Here is a 20,490-nt window from a genome sequence, read left to right as displayed (position 1 = left end):
TTGCTCAATTGATTGAGATGTATATTGGTTGTTTAAAGTCACAGAGGCGGAAAGTTTAGCATTGAAGTCAAGCTCTCCTCACTTCTGAAAGCCCCCTCTGTTGTGACTGACATAATGCACCAGACTTCTGGAGAGCCCGGTAGTAATGTTGCTGGGCACAGGACTGTATGAGAAGGCATTCTTCGACAAGCTGAAATTGATTTCACTGCCTAGCTCTCCGCCTCCATGACTTTATGCAATTCATTTACATCTCACTTCAAAGTTGATTTTCTGGATGGAGCCATCACACTGCGTCATTAAAATAGACGTGTTCTCTAAGGTCTGAAGCTGGTTGACAACCTTGTGGTAGCATTTTAATAGGCTCTGCTGACAGGTTCCCTTTAAGGTTGTTGAGCAAATAGAAAGATATAATATTTTGGAAACTACTACCATGCTATGGATATGGAGGGTTGTAAGAATGTGAGTATAAAGGAGATTGATGTTGGTGTTATTAAAATAGTATATAAAAACTGTGGCGATAAATTGGAAAGTATTCTTGGATTGTGGAAATAAAGGTTTGGTTTTTTTCTCCTTTATTTTTTCTCTGAAAGGGGTCAATACAGTGTGTTGGGAATAAATATGTGTGTAATGTTATTTCTATATGTATTTTTCAAAATAGATTATGAATAATGTAAAAAAAAGACCTGCTACCAAAGGCCAAAAAAAGGCTATTTGTGAACAAATTAAATGATAAAATAATATATAGCAATGATATTGTTTCTTACATCATCTTTCAGTGGGGGATCATTTTGCATACCAGGTTGGCTTACATCAGCGTCTGACTCTTCTACAAGAAAATATTCATAGTTAGATTACCTGACAAAATGAAAATATTCATAGTTAGATTACCTGACAAAATGACAATAATCTTAATAAAACACTGTTGTGAGTTGTGCATGCTCTCCGATGGTATATCAATATTGGAGGTGTGCTGTCCTTCAAGCCAAGCCAAAGAAAAGAACCCACCTTATTGTATACTGGTCCATGACACATGGTTACATTCTTTAGAACATTCTAATGTTACTATTAGGCTTTGCTCAGATTTTGTTTTGTGAATATGTTCAGGGCATATTCCAGGAAAGCTCCGACCTATGTGCTGAGTTTGTCCATCAACGTATCATGGTAGACATAGTCATCCAGCAGTAAACACAGGAGGAAAAAGTGGAATTAGTAGCGGAGTACTAATTGGTTTGGGCTGTTTGCCCAAATCTTCAACAAATTGTTATACTGGGAATGACCTTTACCCATGAAATCCATACTGTACATCTGTTCCTCCTCTCAATACACATGTACACAGGAGCAATGTCAGGAGCTTTGAAGTTCCTCCTATGGTCCCGAAACCAGATTAAAAGCAGGTATAGGAGACTCATCCTCCATTCCCCAAGAAGTTTGATTCTAGTACTGTACTCGAAAGTGATTCCAGACTGGTAGAAGCTGTAATGCTCTTATAGCCCACGGCCCATGGAAGTCTTAATACGCCCCTGAGTGGAATAAATAGTGAAAAAAGAGTAAACATTCAGCAGAGGCCATTAGAGGCATCTGACAGACAAATGTCACTGTAAGGCATCGATCCCCAGCTTCAGCTGAAGGTACATTATTTGGTGTTCCCTAAATGATGGAACTTTCCATATAAGGAGACACCCGTAACATTTCTGCAGAAAATCACTGCCTACTGCCGATATTCACTCCTGCTCTCGCTTTCAAAGCGGGAAGTTCTGAACCCGAGAATATATCCTGTACGCAATTGCCCCACATTGTTAGCATACATCATGAATCCTCTCCATATATACTTACAACAAAGGGCACAAAGGCATTGTGAATGTGGCCTTACACTTTTGCTTTTGTTGCACAATAACTAAACTCTAATGATGAGATATGAGTATGTATCAGGACAAATCGTAGCCACTTTGGGGTCATTTGTATATACATACCTTGAATACTAATATTTGCTAATTTAGCATCGAGATCTAGTCTTCTATCTTGTCTTTGATCTACAGTAAGCAGAAAGTAATAAATACTCATATAACATTGTCATTTAGAGAAATTTGATATTTAATAATATTTATTCAACTACCATATATTATTAGTGGCCCTATGTAAAGCACATACTATGCACATGGGATCACCTTGCATGAGCTCCATCCAATTTAACACATACTGTAGTTGTACATCAAATGTCAGGAAAGAGTTAAGTCACTTATAATGTTGTTGTTAGCAAGTAAACCTGATTAAAAGCGAATCATCGGAAGCAAAAAGTGACTCTCCACAGATCAGTTGCACATAATTTTGGAGTAGATTTTCTTATAGGTATGATGAGATGCATAGGAAATGTACCATTAGCTTTTATGCATTATGAACCAAACATACCTTGAGAATTCTGTAGCAACATTGATGCAGAAACATATCTTGTTTATTCCCTGAACTGAGTAGTTTTGCTGAAAAAACTATTATAAAATTATGATAATGAGGCTTTGACGCTCCTGTGGCTACCCCAGCGCTCTCCTCTTACCCTAATTATGCTCCAGCCTTCTCTCGCCTAGCATAAGCCTAGAATGCTGTAATCACTGTGTTGACTCTGAAAGGCAGAAGTAATCAATTGCTGCACCATCCCCCAGCTGCTGTGTAGGAGTCATTCAGCTCAGGTTAATTAGTCCTGCCTGGACAGTTTTATGTATGGCAGCCAGTCTACACCCAGCTTTCCCAAGGTCCTGAATTTTGGCTCAGGGATTAAACAATGTTTCTGCATCAGTACAGTCTCAAGGTATGTTTGGTTCACAATGCATAATAACAAATGGTAGATTTCCTTTAACATAAAACAATGAATTCTAGAAAAAAACATTTCATTTCCAGAAGGTGCTGGTGACAGGCTCCCTTTATATAACACAATATCATGCATCAATGATAAATATGTATAACATATATTTTTTTATACATACGTTGTTTTTTTTCAAACTTCTCGATGCTTTCACAGAGGTCTGCTCGTTTAATGTTTTCCAAATAAGCTTTCAATGACTGAAGATTATCTTCACTTACTAGTCTTTTTTTTTCCATTTCAGAAAGAACCACAATCATGCATTTCTATAAGATACAACAAATGAGAGAACAGAAATGTTGTAAATTAGTTCACTAGCCTCTAAGGAATGTGACCTAAACATATTTTTGTCACCTGCTTCTTGAGAGATAAATTTGTAACAACTCCCCCCCCCCCCCCCGCAACAATGCCTGTCATCAGACATTAAATCCTCATTTTACTGCTGATGGGATCCTGGCCAATTTATTTTTTTTTCCTCTAAAATATTTTTATCTGTTCAATAGCTATATCACTCAGAAGTACATATATTAATTAGGTCAAACAAGCCATTGGGGGGGGGGGGGGCAAAAAACATAATTGGTTAGTATTAGCACAAATAAACTTAGGTAGAACATAATTCCATGAGTTGATTGCTTTTGTCATATGGGACAACCTGATGAAGTCACTGATTTTATCAACTCTTTCTGTAAGTCCTTAGATACAGGACAGTTTTACATATGGGAGGGGCTAATACTCATGCTCACTCCTGAGGGAGGGGGAGGTCATGTGATGCTGCTGCTCCCTGCTCACTCTAGAAGGAGAGGGAGGTCATATGATGCTGCTGTTCCTGGTTCACTGTGGAAGGAGTGGGATGTTGTGTGATACTGCTCTGTGTAGCCAGCAAAAGAGCCTTATGCCTATGCAGATTTGTGGATGCACATGTCTCCTGCAAAGAATGGTGATGGAGAAGGGACGTGTCTCTTCAAAACTTTCACTTTTTCTTTTTGCATCTCAAGCTGGATCATGAATTCCTCTGTAGCCTCCTGCCCCCAACATCTTCTCTCTGCATGCCATCTACACTGCAGGGAAGGTTTTAAATCTCATATATGTCATGTAACTATTACCACTATTTATTCCATCTTCTTTAGTCCTCCTTGTAAAGAAAGCTGCTAAGTCATTATATAGATCTTGTATGTATAGACTATGCTAAGCTCAGTGGATTTACTTCTTGGGAAACATTTTTTGATTTCTAACTTCAGAACAGAAAATGCCATAAGGCCAAATTTACACGTATGCCCGCCAGGTCGTAGCCGAGTGGGGCATACCTCTGGCACAATGGAAAGGAGGAGGAGTGACCCCTCTCCATAGAAATGAACGGTGTACGGGCCGTACACACGGGGAAAGATAGGACATGTCTTTTTCCAGTGGATGGAGCAATACGGTGCCACATGTGTGTGGCTCTGTTACGCTTCGTGCGGCCAATGCAGTCTATAGGGGACGTATGCACGGCCCAACAACAATGACACATGTCTTTCAGCATTTTTTTATGTAAATGCTACTAAGCTGTTAGTAAATGACACCCTATATGTCTAGACTAAGTGCCCGAATCACGTTTTTTCCGTTGCGTCATTCGAAAATATTTCCGATTTGCACCGATTTTCCCTGAATTGCCCTGGGATTTTGGCGCACGCAATCGGATTGTGGCACATTGGCGCCGGCATGCACGCAACGGATTCGGGAAAACTGCCGTATTTTTTTTTTTTTAAACTGTCGCTTGACACGCGCTTACCTGCACCCAGCGTAGGACGGTGACCTTCAGTGCACTCCGACAGAATTCAGTGCAGCAGCGACACCTGGTGGACATCGGGGGAACTACCTTAGTGAATCGCCGGAAGGTCCGAATCCTCCACACAGAACGCGCCACTGGATCGCGACAGGACCGGGTAAGTAAATCTACCCCATTGGGTCTGACAAATCATGCATTGCATGCCAGTTTTCTGCTTTAAATTTAATTTGCATTGCAAGTAAAGAACCAGATTAAGAGATTGAAACCGCTCAATAATACTGGCGTCAGATTGGCGCCATTTAGAAAAAATCACAATACTCTTCTCTGGTTTATTGAGTGCTCAAGTAGCGTTCCAAAATTTGGCCTTTTTACATGGATGTATAATCTTATATCCACTTTAACCATTTTATAGTACATGTAAATTCCTGGTGTGGACGCTGTTAAAAAAACCCATCTTGCATCTCAAAAGTTAAATCATATTAAAGCCTGTGAGGTAGACCTCCTATGTCTTGATGTCATCCAAACTTAATTTAAGATTACGTGGTTATATGTTTTAAAACGCTAAAAGGGGAATTTAATTGGAACTTGTCACCACATTTGCACATATACAGCCAGTGACAGGTTCCTATAGAGCTCTATTAACTGACTGACACCCTTATTTTAACAAAAAATTGTTTTGCTTACATCCACAGAAATCACCTTTTATCTTATATTACCTGGCATCAGAAGGGGGCGTGTCCTGCTCATCCGGCCCCTCCCATCTAATCTTCCCCATGTCTTATGCCTCCTTGCTGGTCGTAGTTTATGTCATGTGACCACATGACATAACCTCTTAATAATAGCAAATTGTACCCCATGCATATATCTGACCACATGAGGTCACAGCAGCCTCCATGGACTGCTACTCCTCTACATCCTCCATGGAGGCTGCTGTGATTTCATCTAATCACATATATGGTGTACAACTTGCTATTGTTTGAAGGCTGAGAGATCTGCGATGATGTCACTGGTCACATGTCATGAATGTAACAAGGCACTGTGTAAAAAAATTGACACAATCTGTACATAGAGCTTTATATGTCTGTAAGTAAATATTAGCAGACGGTCCCTAAGTACAAGGAGGAAAAGCCGTGATGTGAAGAGACACAGAGCTGTCAGTCAGAATAACGGGGAATGGCTCACCTGCCAGCCTGAGAGAGAGAAGAGTCACAGACATAAGTCACTAAAGTTAATTTGCATATCAAAAATGTCTGTAATTAAGGTACATTGCCCCACTGGCAGCTAATTTTAGGACTTGTAACCCTTTATCAGCAGGCATTGCTAGTCAGGGGGGTCAAAATATGGTGACAGGTGTCACCAGCTTGGACAGTACAGAGCTCGACAACACTAGTCTTGTGTGCACCAGATTCATCATTGTGATGAAGAATTCTGATGCAGATTACTGTCGGGTTCTATGTTGGTGCTGCTTTTAGCTGGTATAAATGGTGTGCCACAAAGCTGTTAGTTTATTTGGTGCACAGACTATTTTCCACCCAATCTCGCCTCTGGAGGCTTGTTATTAAAGCCTTCATAGATGTGGTGCAAGGCTTTTTTGGCACAAATTATGCAAGAAGTCTGGCCAAAGTGGCTTAATAAACTCCCCCCAAATTATCTTACTTCTTTGTTTAGTTTGTAAATGTTCTTTATGTTATCTCTCAATAAAAACATAATATTCTCCGTCTCCTTAGTGGTTAGACTTTGGGAAATTTCATAAAGAAGGGACCTGTGGAAATAAGAAAAAAAGAGAAGTTTGAATCCTGAAGGAAATAGGGAATAGGGTTCTGAAGAAAATATGGAAACTAAATTAGCACACAAAAAGATTACACGGTATGAACATTTTTAAGACAATGCTACATTAAAGCATAAAGAACTGAAAAAAACCCCTTTCAATCCTAACCAAATATTGTCTTTAAAAGACCATCAGTGTCAGGATTCAGAGGTAGTGGACCTCTGTACCACCATGAGCGATGACGTAAGCCGACACCTAGGAGTGGAGTCTAAGTGGTAACCGGTTTTCACCAGAGTACGCCACAAAGTGGGTTAGTCTTGCTGTAGTGGGATACCACTAGGTCCCTCCACAGGCGCAACTTTCCTCGCGGTGGTGGCCAAGGCGAATTACAGAGTTGTAGAGCAGGTCGGGGACATGCAGGAGGTCAGGACAGCTAGCAAGGGATCAAAGTCAATGGCAATACAGAATGTCAGTGCTGGCAAAAGAAGAGTTTTACTGATTGTAGACATGACCTACTAAGAGGTTTCTGATGAACTTTGCTCCTCAGGACTTCTTTTTTTATAACTGTATACGCTCTGATTGCAGCAATATAGAGTTCTAAAAATTATGGTAATCGGTCTGAGCACCTCGTAATATAATTTATTCACTCACTTATTCGGCTAGCAGTCCCTCCTGGTCTCGCCCAAACAGGAAATTAAATAAATTATAGGACGTGGCACTCTGAGGCACTCTGGTGTAGCCAGAGAACCCAAGACCGATTACCATATAAATAATTACCAACATAAACTCTATATTGTTGCAATCCCAGCATATTAAAAAAACTGCAGAAATTTCTTAGTAGGACATGTCTACCACCAGTAAAACTGATGGTAGATTTCCTTTAAGCATTTAAAATGCAACTTTATTTTTACAAATCAATAGCTCTTGTCATGAAGGACAAAATTACCTTTGTCCAGCTACTTCTATCTTATCCTCCTCAGTTTAGCCTATCCCTGTAGTAGCTGTCTCCTTATCTGTGTTTATTATCTGTGTGAAACCTTCTTTTGTTTATCACACTGGAGTGAGAAGTCATTTGATGCAGCTCTGTGTAGGAGGAGAATTTTGTGTCCCCCATGGATGCTGAAGTCCCCTTTAAAGAATAGTGATCTAGGAGTGCGCCCCTGTTCCCTATCGGCCCCTTCATACTAGTCTATGATTCTACATAACTCTCTCTCTCTGCAAATCTGTATCAAAGCCAGATTTGGAAAATATCAAAATATATTGTTTATTGGATCATCAATATATTAACACAGGGGGTACACATGTACACATTTACATAGAAGAAGTTAGACTTTGTCCACATTACTTTCACTTTACTTTATGACAAATAGTTTCAGAACAGAAAAATGCCAAAACTGTGAAATGACAATTTTTAAAGGAGAGCTCACATATGACATTTTGCTGAAAGTTATTATAAATCAAAGTTATATGTTAAAATATCTGCTGTAAAACTTCTTAAAGTGTTTACATAGCTGGATGCTTTACTGTTGTTTTAAAGTTTTGCATTGTGACTATTGAGAGGCAGATAATTTAGGGGAAACCTATCAGCAGAAATTGACCGGATAAACAACTACTGTCTAGGGAAATATTGATCAAACAAGTAGGAATTAATCTGCCCAATCCTTTTTTGCAATGAAAAGAAGATTCTGCCGGCAGAGTTGTGGCTCTTATGGCTTATTACAATTTGGCTGATGGAGTAATGTACTTTTCATAAATATGTGTATTAGGAAGTCAGAAGAGGGAGCTTCTTGGCTGAAGGAACTTTTTATTATGTACGTATATGAGGTCCTTTAAAGATGGGAAAAATTTATAGCTCATAAATTTGCCACATCTCTAAGTCAAGATAGTCTCCATCAAACCTCACGTTAAAATGCCCCATGGTAGTAAATTCCCCCTCTGTGTTACCTGTATGGAGAAATGTACTTGTAGGAACTTTTGAGCTCCTCCATTTCAGTTTTTGAAGTCTTCAGTTCATCTGTTAAGATATCTTTCCTGTCAATTCTACTCAGGAGTTCTTTAAGGAAGAGCAAATCATCTTTACAAATAAGGCTTTTGTGTTGCAGAACTGAAAACAGATCTGTCCCATCTGTGATGTTTTCCTTCTCCGACTCCCTCAAATATTTTCCACACAAAAAGATTGTGTCAGATAAGTCTTTTCTGCCGAGTTGCTGACTGATGTTTAGTAGGGTTGTCTGATAGGCATTGTCCATACTAAAAAAAAAGGAAGATCATATACAATATATTTTAAATAATTCTGGTTTATGTAAATAGGTTGTCTACGTTCTCTACTTGCTTTCAACAGTAAACTTTATTTTTAACTTCCTGTGGACCAAAAACCTTTCAAGTCAAGTGATGCACGGCTCATTAGTGTTACAGAGACCAGTGGTTTAAAATTCAGATTGTCCACTCGTCAGACTCAATAGGAGATTATAATTGGAACAATGCTCATATAGGGCGATATGGTTCATTAAAACCCTATCCAAAGGCCGGTCAGTTTAGTTTCCCAAATCTCCCAGATAGGTTCCATTTTAAAAAAAAATGTCTGAATCCTATAAGTAGAACCACTATCAAAATATATAATGGGGCAGATTTACTTACCCGGTCCATTCGCGATCCAGCGGCGCGTTCTCTGCGCTGGATTCGGGTCCGGCCGGGATTTATTAAGGCAGTTCCTCCAACATCCACCAGGTGGCGCTGCTGCGCTGAAGTTCCCTGGAACGCACTGGAATACACCGAGCATGGCTGAGTGAAGGTAAGTGCAAGCTCCGCGACACATTTTTTGTTTTAAATGCGGCGGTTCTCTGTATAGTGAACTTGTCACCAGCTTTTACACAACTAAACTAACAGTACTCTCAGGCAGGGTGTTAAATATCCTTTCTAGAATACATACTTTTATGTTAAATCTTGCTAATTTACTTATCCAAAGTTGTATGCAAATGATCAGAGAAGAGTCACTTTTTGCTACTGCTGTATAAACACTTGCACTTTGTCTCATAGTAATTTACGATGAATGTAAAGTGTTTACTGCTGCATTGTATATTATCTGCAACTGTTATTTGTACTTTATAAATACAAGTAGTCTGTAACTTGGACACACTCAGCTGATGTGTGACGTACTTATACATAGGGAGTTAATTTAATTCTTGCTCTCAAACTGAAATGTGAACATTTCACTAACTTTATCCATGATAAATATGTGCAGAAATGGGACACAAACTGGGGAAAGTTTGTGGCTGGTTTCGGCTAGGTAAAGATGGTGGGAGAGCGCTGCTTACGTCTCCCATCTCTGAGCAGGTAAGTATTTTTATTTCTCCTTGCTGTTACAGGTACCAAATATACTATCACTTCTATTTAATGTGTTTCATAAGAAATGTCTACCTGGTTTTCTGTTTTGGATACAACTTTATAATACAACCATGATATAGAAAGTTTTGATTTAGCATCTGCCAATTAATGAATTTACCTAATGGTATTAACTGGTTCACGACCGCCCGCCGTGTATTCACGGCAGCTGGGCTGAGCCCTCTCCATAGCCGGTAAGTCTTTGCTGCATATTGCAGAAAAGACTTACTGGTAACACCCGAAATCGGTGCTAGGATCGTCACTCCCCGTGACGTCATCGGGGAGCGGCGATCCATCTCCATGGTAGCCTTGGGTCTTCCGAAGACCCGAGGCTATTTCATTTTAACCCCTTTAACCCATTGTAGTGAATGAGGAGGAAAATCCCCATACACTGCCATACTGTAGTATGGCAGTATATGATAGGATCGATCAGACAACCTAGGGTTAAAGTACCCTAGGGAGTTTGAAAAATAGTAAAAAGAAAAATAAAAAAAGTTTAAAAAAAAATTATAATAAAAAAACCTAAAAATTCAAATCACCCCCCTTTTCCTAGAACTGGCATAAATATAAATAAACAGTAAAAATCATAAACACATTAGGTATCGACGCGCACGAAAATACCCGATCTATCAAAATCAAATGTTTTTTCAATGCGTTTAACCCCGTAATGGAAAATAGCGCCCAAAGTCAAAAATGGCCCTTTTTTGACATTTTGAAAAATATAAAAAAATCTATAAAAAGTGATCAAAAGGTCGTACAGTCCTAAAAATGATATCATTGGAAATATTATCAAATGACACAAAAAATTACACCACCCACAGCTCCGTACACCAAAGTATGAAAAAGTTATTAGCGCCAGAAGATGGCAAAATCAAAAAATTTTGTACAGGAGGTTTTAATGTTTGTAAATGTATAAAAACATTATAAAACCTATACAAATTTGATATCCCCATAATCGTACCAACCCAAAGAATAAATTAGACATGTCATTTGGGGCGCTCAGTGAAACCCGTAATATACAAGCCCACAAGAAAATGGTTTTTTTCACCATTTTCACTGCATTTGGAATTTTTTCTCCGCTTCCCAGTACATGGCATAGAATATTCAATACCATCACTATGAAGTGCAATTTGTTACGCAGAAAACAAGCCATCACACAGCTCTTTACGTGTAAAAATAAAAAAGTTATAGATTTTTGAAGGTGGGGAGTGAAAAATGAAAATGAAAAAACAGGAAAGGGCCTGGTCCTTAACCGGTTATGGTTAACTTTACTACAGCGTGCATAAGAGCTACTAAATACCATAGCACCATATCAATTAAAGGGTTATTTCTTCAGGTTATCCCACCTATATATCCCTCCTTTAGGATCTGCATCTATTTATAGGAGAGGGGTTATCCAATTGCAGTCTCACAATTGCAGTGAGTGAAGAGGTGATCGTACATGTATAGCCAAGCCCATAGACAGCAGCATATACTGACTACAAATATCTAGAGAACATCTAGTCTGGACAAGGGCTTTTAGTGGGGTTTTACTCTATTTCACCATCAGACAACACCTTTAAATAAGACAAACATGAGCAGGCTGGGTGAATAAGTGGCTCCAGTTATGACAGGGACAACCATACACTTTACATATAGTGTTATGTTCTTCCTGGTGTAAGTTTGCATCAGTTTCACTTTCTTTTGCTAACAAAAAAAACACTTTTCAATTAAAAGCAATAAAAGCTACTTACAGTCTGAATTTGTTTGATGTAGGCTTTGGAAAAAAGTGTAGTTATAGTAACTTGACTTACTTTTCTGATTTTTCCTAGCAGCGTAGCAATCTATTCCTACTGTCTCACACTCGTCGCCGTGAAAGTGTCTCACTAGATGGAACCGCCTCTTCCAAGCTTTGACACTTTTTACTTCCTTGTCACTACCATGTACTGATCAGACAAGATGGATGTTTTTACTACTTAAACGTTTCATTACTAGGGTTCCTGGTGTTGGTTTGTTATTAGCCTGTGTCTCATACATGATGTCTTTTGTAGATTTTTTTACAAAAATCAGGAGTGCAAACAATCCTTGCACTATCACTCCTGTGTGTCCACAGTCTAGGGCTAAGGACACTCCAGCAAACACAACAATCTGGGGAGGAGATTTCAGAAAACCATGGGCTATAGCAAGTTTATATGAATACAAGGTATTAGCCTCTGATACAAAATGAGCTAAGGTAGGTACAGAAAGCCTGGCCAACAGAATCTTAGCTATCACTTAGAGCTTGGAAGTTAAGACTCTATGATGGTAAGGGAGAGGTGTTATGTCTAGTAGAAGGGGGCAATACGAAAGTTTCAGGGTAGTGAGAGGTGGAACATATCAGCCAACAGATGGAACATGCCATCTAAGAAGGGAGCTCTGAGGGGACAGCTCCAAAGTATATGCAGTACCAATTCATTTCTCTCCACAACCCTTCCAACAAATTGCAAGATGTACCCAGGTATACCAGTGAAGGAATATTCTTGTACAAAGCAAGTTCTGCTCGTGAGCAACCCTTCAGAAAATTGTAGATTAAAGCAAAAGTCCAAAGCCAGCCTTTCTGGTAAAAAGAAGCTCCCAAATGATTATGAAAGTCTAGGGAGCCAGTCATTTGAGCGTAGTATGGGTTTAGATTCTAAAAGGGCTAAAGTTGAAGTTGTAAAGTTTAGGGTTGTAGCATCTCCAGGGAAGACAAGAGGCGTCTTAGTTGGGCATATTTAAATGGGTTTTCCCACCAAACAAGTTAGTCTCTATCCTGTGCTTGCTGATTGGTGGGGGTCTCAGGGGGACCACCCTTTCTCCTGTGGATAGGGCCTAACTTGTTTGGTGGAGAAACCCCTTTAAGTCCCCTTAATGCAAGGAAAACTTCCAAATCAGCTGTTCAAAGAATAGAAACATGTCCCCTTCATAAAGGTGCGCACCCGAAATTACACACAAGGATATCCATTTAATGAGAAAGAGAACACTGCATATGAAAAGAAAGACAGGTGTTATTTACTCTGGGGAGAATGCCAGTTGCCACTTGGGAGGTATGAAGTACCGTCCAGTAGCAAGTCACAGTAGCCACCCAAGACAACAATTATTTTGTTGCATAATAAAAAATCAAATGCCTATTTAGGCGGTCCCCTACTTAAGAACACCTGACTTACAGACAACCCCTAGTTACAAATGGACCTCTGGTAATTGGTAATTTACTGTACTTTAGTCTTAGGCTACAATAAACAGCTATAACAGTGCAACACCCTCGCCGATGCAATGGCGAGGGAGTGTTTGCGAATACGTCCCACCTGCATGTAATCACATTACACTACATGGTCCTGATAGGACATAGGGGTATTGCAGTGGTGAATCCTGCCTGGCAGGGCAGGAGTTAAGTATTTTGTATGATGCAAGATGCTATTGTCCAATGATCTGTGTTACATCCTGTCCTTTGTAAGCTGAGATGTGATTGGAGGAGCAGCCACCACCTGACCAAGGGGAAGTAATAAAACCCCCTGGCCAGGAATGTTCTAGGTCTCAGATCTCAGAGCAGTCTCTCTCAGGAGAGGGATCAGATCAGTTTAGTCTGAGCTCAGCTCAGATCAGGAAGACTTATAGCTCAGTGAGTGAGTGAGTAATCTCAGTCTAGCCCATACCAGAGCAGGAAGAGCCTAGCCCCTGCCTCTGAAGAGTGGAGTCTAAGACTAGAGTTAGTGTAGTGAGGAAAAGGGGTATCATCTTACCTTTAAAGGTGATACCTGAAGCCCTACAGGACAAGCTGAAGCTTCCTACCAGGACACAGCTGCCTCCCAGCCTGCCCTCTACATCCAGGCTGGTGAACTATCTCCTGAGGCTCCCTCCAAAAGCATCTCAGCACTCCATCTACCTGTTAAAGGCACGTTGCTGCGGTTCCTGCCGGTTCAAATAAAGAACTGTAAGTTGTTTTCTTCAACTTCTGTCTCCGTCTGGTCCCTGCTAATACGGCTGCCTTCATCACCGGCACCCTGTCCATCACACAGAGACTCACACTCGGGACATTAAGGGGTTGCCCCAGGGAGATCCGCTATAGCAGCCTCTCCCTCATCATTTCTTGCCAACACCACCCTGCTGGAGACCTGCCAGGTTGTAGGACAGCCCTCCGGTTCCCCCGTACCAAGCACCGTGACAATAGCGTGCTTAGGCCGCAACCGCCAGCCACTCCGGTACCGCGGGCCCCGACTGTCTCCAGGCCTCACCTCAAGGGCTAGGCCCCGGTGGGGGATGTTGCAACAGTTATCAGAAGTGTCTTCTACAAAGCTTTATTGTTAATCCTAGTTCTTATGACAATCCAACATTTTTAAAATCCAAATGGCACAGAGACCAATTATAAAATATACAGTCCCGACTTAGATAAAAATTCAATTTAAGAACAAACCTACAGAACCTATCTTGTACGTAACCTGGGGACTGCCTGTACCAAAAGTAAGCAAGAGATTCTAAGCTATAAAAAATGTTTACTACTTTACAAATGTTAACAGATGTCTGCTTCCCCTTAAGAAAAGAAGTTTATCCTCACCAATGAGATCGGGACAGTTTTCTTGAACAGAACTAGCACATTTTGCTGAGCGAGCCTTCTGATTGGGCAGAATTGAGTCTATGGAGCTGATTATATGTGATAATGACACGGCTACCCACTGTTGATAAATTCCTGGAAAGTTGTCCAAAAAGTGAAAAACAATAGTGATATTTTCTGTGTGGCTGGTCCCCTACCTGCAACAAAGTACTTACCTTGAAGCCACAGTGTCATGTTGGGTTTCAAACTCACAACCTCAGTGCCACACAGAATGAGAAGTCTGGAAAAACTTCTTGCTGCCAAAATTATGCATTTTTTCAGATGTTATCATCCAGATTTCCGAGGCTCCAGAAAGGTAAATCCACCTCTTAATGCAATCATTTCAAAATCAAGGATTCACGATAAACCTTCATGATACATGTTTTCCATCATAAAATGTATTTATTAATCACAGAATCCATACTATGGGCACATGATTGACAGTTGTCAGGAATGGACATGTTATACAGACAAAGACAGTGGGCCCTGACACTAATCCCCTTTTTCAGTTGTCCCTGTCTGATTACCTCGCCTGCCCTAAGTGGTAGGGGACAACTAACTCACATTCCTTACACGTGCCAAAGTGCAGACAAAGACAAGACAAAACAAACAGACAAGCAGGGGCGTAACTACAGCCGTAGCAGACGTAGCAATTACTCGGCCCCTGGCGTAACTACAGCCCCTGGCTGTAGTTACGCCCCTGTAATGGGCAGCACAGCAGTACCGCAGAGATACAGGGCTGGATATAGGGGCGGGCACCATCCTCCTGCTCCATGCAGTCTGCACGGAGGATCTTGATATCAGGAGGGAGAGAGGGAGGGGAGGAGACTGTCGGCAGCCAATCCCTGCTCGGGATGTCAGCAGCGCGGGAGACTCAACTTGAGAGAGTTGTCGACACCTGAAGAGAAGCAGCAGCCTCCTCCATAGCAGCCAGGGATCAGCCAAAGCTAAGTTCTCCCTCCCCCAAGTGTCTCCTCACACTCTGCCTTAACCCCTTAGTGTCCTGTGTGCAGGAGCAGCCAATAAGCTCCTGAGTGTCCCTTACAGACCCCTCTGCATCATCCCCTCATACCTTCCCCCACCACCCACTGCATTTCTACATTAATGTGAGGTTCTGCAGCAGCTGTTGTGATACAATCAGTGCTAAATGTGGTGCGGTCAGTAATTAATGTGGTGCGGTCAGTAATAAATGTGATGCGGTCAGTAATAAATGTGGTGCGGTCAGCAATAAATGTGGAGCAGTCAGTAATAAATTTTATTCGGTCAGTAATAAATGTGGAGCAGTCAGTAATAAATGTGATGCAGTCAGTAATAAATGTGGTGCGGTCAGTAATAAATGTGGTGCGGTCAGTAATAAATGTGGAGCAGTCAGTAATAAATGTGGAGCGGTCAGTAATAAATGTGGTGCAGTCAGTAATAAATGTGGAGCGGTCAGTAATAAATGTGGTGCGGTCAGTAATAAATGTGGTGCGGTCAGTAATAAATGTGGAGCAGTCTAATAAATGTGGTGCGGTCAGTAATAAATGTGTCCTGACCTTCTGCTATGTCCCTGACTCCGTTCCTCTGCTGGCTGTCCTGACCTCCTGCTTGTCCCCAAAGATCGGTCCATGGATCCCGCCAAGGTTCCACTACCTGAACTGGCTGATCTTACCACCATCGTGGTCCAGCAGTCCCAGCAGATTGCCACTCAGGGTCAACAGCTTAGACAAGTCACTGCCATGTTGCAGCAATTGATTTGCTGAGCATTCAGAGGAGCAACGTCTGCAGATTGACATCCAGTTTGCTCAGTGTTCAGAGGAGCAATGTCTGGAACAACTGCAAGTCAGGAACCGACTTTTGCCTGCTTGGCTCCTGTCTTCCAAAGACTGCCACCTTTCATGTATGCTGATGCAGGTGGATAGAGCTTGTCTGACCACCCAAAGACGAAGACAGAAGAACCTCTGTCTTTATTGTGCCAACCCAGAGCACTTTCTTGAGACTTATCCAGTCTGTCCTCAGTGTCCGGGAAATGCACGCACCTAGGATTCTTGGGGGAAGAGCAAAGCTTCTCCATGCCTGAATATTCCTGTTCTGCTCAGCTCTGGGACAGATGGCCAGTTCCAGATTTCTGCCTTTTTGGATTCCGCAAAAAAACTTTGTGGATGCCGCCTTGGTCTCCCAGCACCATCTCCCAGGGGATCGTGTCTTGAGAAGCCCCTGGTCATCTCCTCTGTCAGTGACCAAATCCTCTCCCATCCGGTCCGCTACTGCACCGAACCTTGCCAGTGCAGGGTTCTTTGTGGCCCAAAAGGATGGGTCACTCCGTCCATGCATAGACTACTGCAGCCTAAACAAGGTCACCATTAAGAACCGCTATACATTGCTGTTGATCACGGAAGTGTTCGACCACCTGCGTGGAGATCACAATGGACACTTCAAGTACCTGGTTATGCCATTTGATCTCTGTAACGCACCAGCCATCTTTTAGGAATTTGTCAACAACATCTTCTGTGTCTTGGGCTATCTCGACAATATCCTTGTGTTCTCTACAGACCTTAAGTCCCACCGGTTCCTTGGCAAGTCCTCAGTCGTTTAAGAGCCAATCACCTTTAATCCAAACTTGACAAGTGCCAGTTCCAGCAGAAGAGTATTCCCTTTCTCAGCTATATCATATCTGACAGGGGCCTACAGATGGATACTGCTAAGTTGTCTGCGGTTCTTCAATGGCCTCACCCAGTAGGACTGCGTGCAGTACAGAGATTCCTTGGTTTTGCCAATTACTATCGGCAGTTTATTCCGCACTTCTGTCTTGTGTCTCTCATTGTGGTGCTCACCAAGAAGGGCACCAACCCTCAACTCTGGCCCCCGACAGCTGAAGAAGCTATCTCTAAATTAAAGTCTGTGTGTCACGGCCCCAGTTATCACATGGCCTGACACGGAGAAGCCTTTCCAGCTGGAAGTTGACGCCTCCTCAATAGGAGCTGGGGCAGTGCTCACCCAGAAAGGGCCCAAAGGCCAAACTCTCACTTGTGGGTTCTATTCTACGACTTTCTCCTCCGTAGAGAGGAATTACTCCATAGGGGACCGAGAACTATTGGCTATAAAACTTGCTTTTGAACAGTGGCGCCATCTCTTGGAGGGAGCTCATTTTCCAGTTTGCATATATACAGATCATAAGAACCTCTTCTATCTCCAGATTGCTCAGCGGCTCAATCCGCGACAAGCTCCCTGGTCACTCTTCTTTTCCCGTTTTAATTTTCTTATCCACTTCCGTCCAGCAGAAAAGAACATCAAGGCTGATGCACTCTCTCGTGCCTCAGATATAAATGGGGAAGAATCGGCTCCTCGGCATGTCATCCCTACTGTGCAACTGGTTGTGGCCGCTCCAGTGGACCTTCGGCAGCTACCTCCTTGCAAAACCTACTTCCGACCTGCTCTTTGGTAGAGGATTCAGGGTTTGGGGACATTGCTCAAGCGTGGCTGGGCACCCTGGGGCGATTGGTGGCCTTATCTGGCCAAGGATGTACAGGATTTCATGGGTTCCTGCGCTTTCTGTGCCTGAAATAAGCCACCTTGTCTCAAACCTGCTGGTCTTCTTCAGCCATTGCCGATACCCAGCTGGCTGTGGCTATGGACTTTATCACGGATCTTCCGTCTACCTCTGCTAATACCATCATTTGGGTGGTAACTGACCGTTTTTCCAAAATGTCCCATTTGATTCCTCTGCTGGATCTGCCTTTTGCTCCATGCCTTGGCAGTCTGTTCTTCCTCCACATCATCCGGCTCCATGGACTTCCCCAGCATATCGTTTCTGACCAGGGGGTTCAGTTTGTTTCTAAATTCTGGTGATCCCTGTGCAACCACCTTCAAGTGAAATTGGATTTTTCTTCCGCCTATCACCCACGGTCTAATGGTCAAGTGGAAAGAATTAACCAGACTCTGGGCTGCTATCTCCGCCATTTTGTTTCTGACCGTCAGAACAAATGATCCACTGTGTTACCATGGGCAGAGTTTTCTTATAACTCCCTGGATTCCCCTCCTTTTCCTCTACCTGTGTCCTCGGACATTCCTGCCATGGGAGAATTGCTCCAGGATCTGAAGTCTTTCTGAGAGCAGACTCGACTTTCCTTGTTACAGGCTTCAGCTCGAACCAAGACCCAGGCTGACAAGAAACGGAGGGCTCCTCCCATCTTCTCTCCAGGTTACAAAGTGTGGCTATCCTCCAAGTACGTCCGGCTGAAGATCCCTAGCTACAAACTTGGTCCACGTTTCCTGGGTCCTTTCGAGGTGCTGAGGCGCATCAATCCTGTGGCCTATAAGCTGTGCCTTCCTTCCTCCATGCGCATCCCGAACTTCTTCCATGTATCTATTTTTAAGCAAGTCATCCTGAAACGCTTCACCTGGCTTTGAGGTAAACGAGGTTCTGAAGATGAAGACGGTGAGAGGTAAGCGGTTCTTCCTGGTTGACTGGAAGGGGTTTGGGCCTGAGGATAGGTCTTAGGAGCCCAAAGACAACATCTTGTACAGTGATCACCTACAGAGATTCCTCCAGCCTAAGAAGAGGTGGAGGATGAAGGGGGGATACTATCACAGGGGGTTCCCACGACCCACGTTTCAGGGGCTCCTGCCCCAGCACCCCATCACCCTCACTCCGTGCTCCTCACTTGTGGGTTCTATTCTACGACTTTCTCCTCCGTAGAGAGGAATTACTCCATAGGGGACCGAGAACTATTGGCTATAAAACTTGCTTTTGAACAGTGGCGCCATCTCTTGGAGGGAGCTCATTTTCCAGTTTGCATATATACAGATCATAAGAACCTCTTCTATCTCCAGATTGCTCAGCGGCTCAATCCGCGACAAGCTCCCTGGTCACTCTTCTTTTCCCGTTTTAATTTTCTTATCCACTTCCGTCCAGCAGAAAAGAACATCAAGGCTGATGCACTCTCTCGTGCCTCAGATATAAATGGGGAAGAATCGGCTCCTCGGCATGTCATCCCTACTGTGCAACTGGTTGTGGCCGCTCCAGTGGACCTTCGGCAGCTACCTCCTTGCAAAACCTACTTCCGACCTGCTCTTTGGTAGAGGATTCAGGGTTTGGGGACATTGCTCAAGCGTGGCTGGGCACCCTGGGGCGATTGGTGGCCTTATCTGGCCAAGGATGTACAGGATTTCATGGGTTCCTGCGCTTTCTGTGCCTGAAATAAGCCACCTTGTCTCAAACCTGCTGGTCTTCTTCAGCCATTGCCGATACCCAGCTGGCTGTGGCTATGGACTTTATCACGGATCTTCCGTCTACCTCTGCTAATACCATCATTTGGGTGGTAACTGACCGTTTTTCCAAAATGTCCCATTTGATTCCTCTGCTGGATCTGCCTTTTGCTCCATGCCTTGGCAGTCTGTTCTTCCTCCACATCATCCGGCTCCATGGACTTCCCCAGCATATCGTTTCTGACCAGGGGGTTCAGTTTGTTTCTAAATTCTGGTGATCCCTGTGCAACCACCTTCAAGTGAAATTGGATTTTTCTTCCGCCTATCACCCACGGTCTAATGGTCAAGTGGAAAGAATTAACCAGACTCTGGGCTGCTATCTCCGCCATTTTGTTTCTGACCGTCAGAACAAATGATCCACTGTGTTACCATGGGCAGAGTTTTCTTATAACTCCCTGGATTCCCCTCCTTTTCCTCTACCTGTGTCCTCGGACATTCCTGCCATGGGAGAATTGCTCCAGGATCTGAAGTCTTTCTGAGAGCAGACTCGACTTTCCTTGTTACAGGCTTCAGCTCGAACCAAGACCCAGGCTGACAAGAAACGGAGGGCTCCTCCCATCTTCTCTCCAGGTTACAAAGTGTGGCTATCCTCCAAGTACGTCCGGCTGAAGATCCCTAGCTACAAACTTGGTCCACGTTTCCTGGGTCCTTTCGAGGTGCTGAGGCGCATCAATCCTGTGGCCTATAAGCTGTGCCTTCCTTCCTCCATGCGCATCCCGAACTTCTTCCATGTATCTATTTTTAAGCAAGTCATCCTGAAACGCTTCACCTGGCTTTGAGGTAAACGAGGTTCTGAAGATGAAGACGGTGAGAGGTAAGCGGTTCTTCCTGGTTGACTGGAAGGGGTTTGGGCCTGAGGATAGGTCTTAGGAGCCCAAAGACAACATCTTGTA

General features: G+C 42.9%; 1 protein-coding gene across 1 annotated transcript in view; it reads right to left on the bottom strand.

The window, feature by feature from the left end:
• LOC140076154 (uncharacterized) overlaps window positions 1–11,645 on the bottom strand; it is a 57,582-nt gene extending 45,937 nt beyond the window's left edge. Inside the window, exons 1-6 of the mRNA XM_072122663.1 lie at window positions 11,559–11,645; window positions 8,329–8,634; window positions 6,273–6,378; window positions 2,976–3,117; window positions 1,971–2,030; window positions 765–826 (exon numbers count right to left, since the gene is read on the bottom strand). Of these exons, the coding sequence (XP_071978764.1) occupies window positions 765–826; window positions 1,971–2,030; window positions 2,976–3,117; window positions 6,273–6,378; window positions 8,329–8,633 (675 nt within the window). The 5' untranslated portion in view covers window position 8,634; window positions 11,559–11,645. The remainder of the gene's footprint in view (window positions 1–764; window positions 827–1,970; window positions 2,031–2,975; window positions 3,118–6,272; window positions 6,379–8,328; window positions 8,635–11,558) is intronic.
• Window positions 11,646–20,490: the final 8,845 nt, after the last annotated feature.

This window comes from Engystomops pustulosus, chromosome 8, assembly GCF_040894005.1.
Source record: "Engystomops pustulosus chromosome 8, aEngPut4.maternal, whole genome shotgun sequence".
Lineage (NCBI taxonomy): Eukaryota > Metazoa > Chordata > Amphibia > Anura > Leptodactylidae > Engystomops > Engystomops pustulosus.
This window is presented reverse-complemented; position numbering and strand designations above follow the sequence as displayed.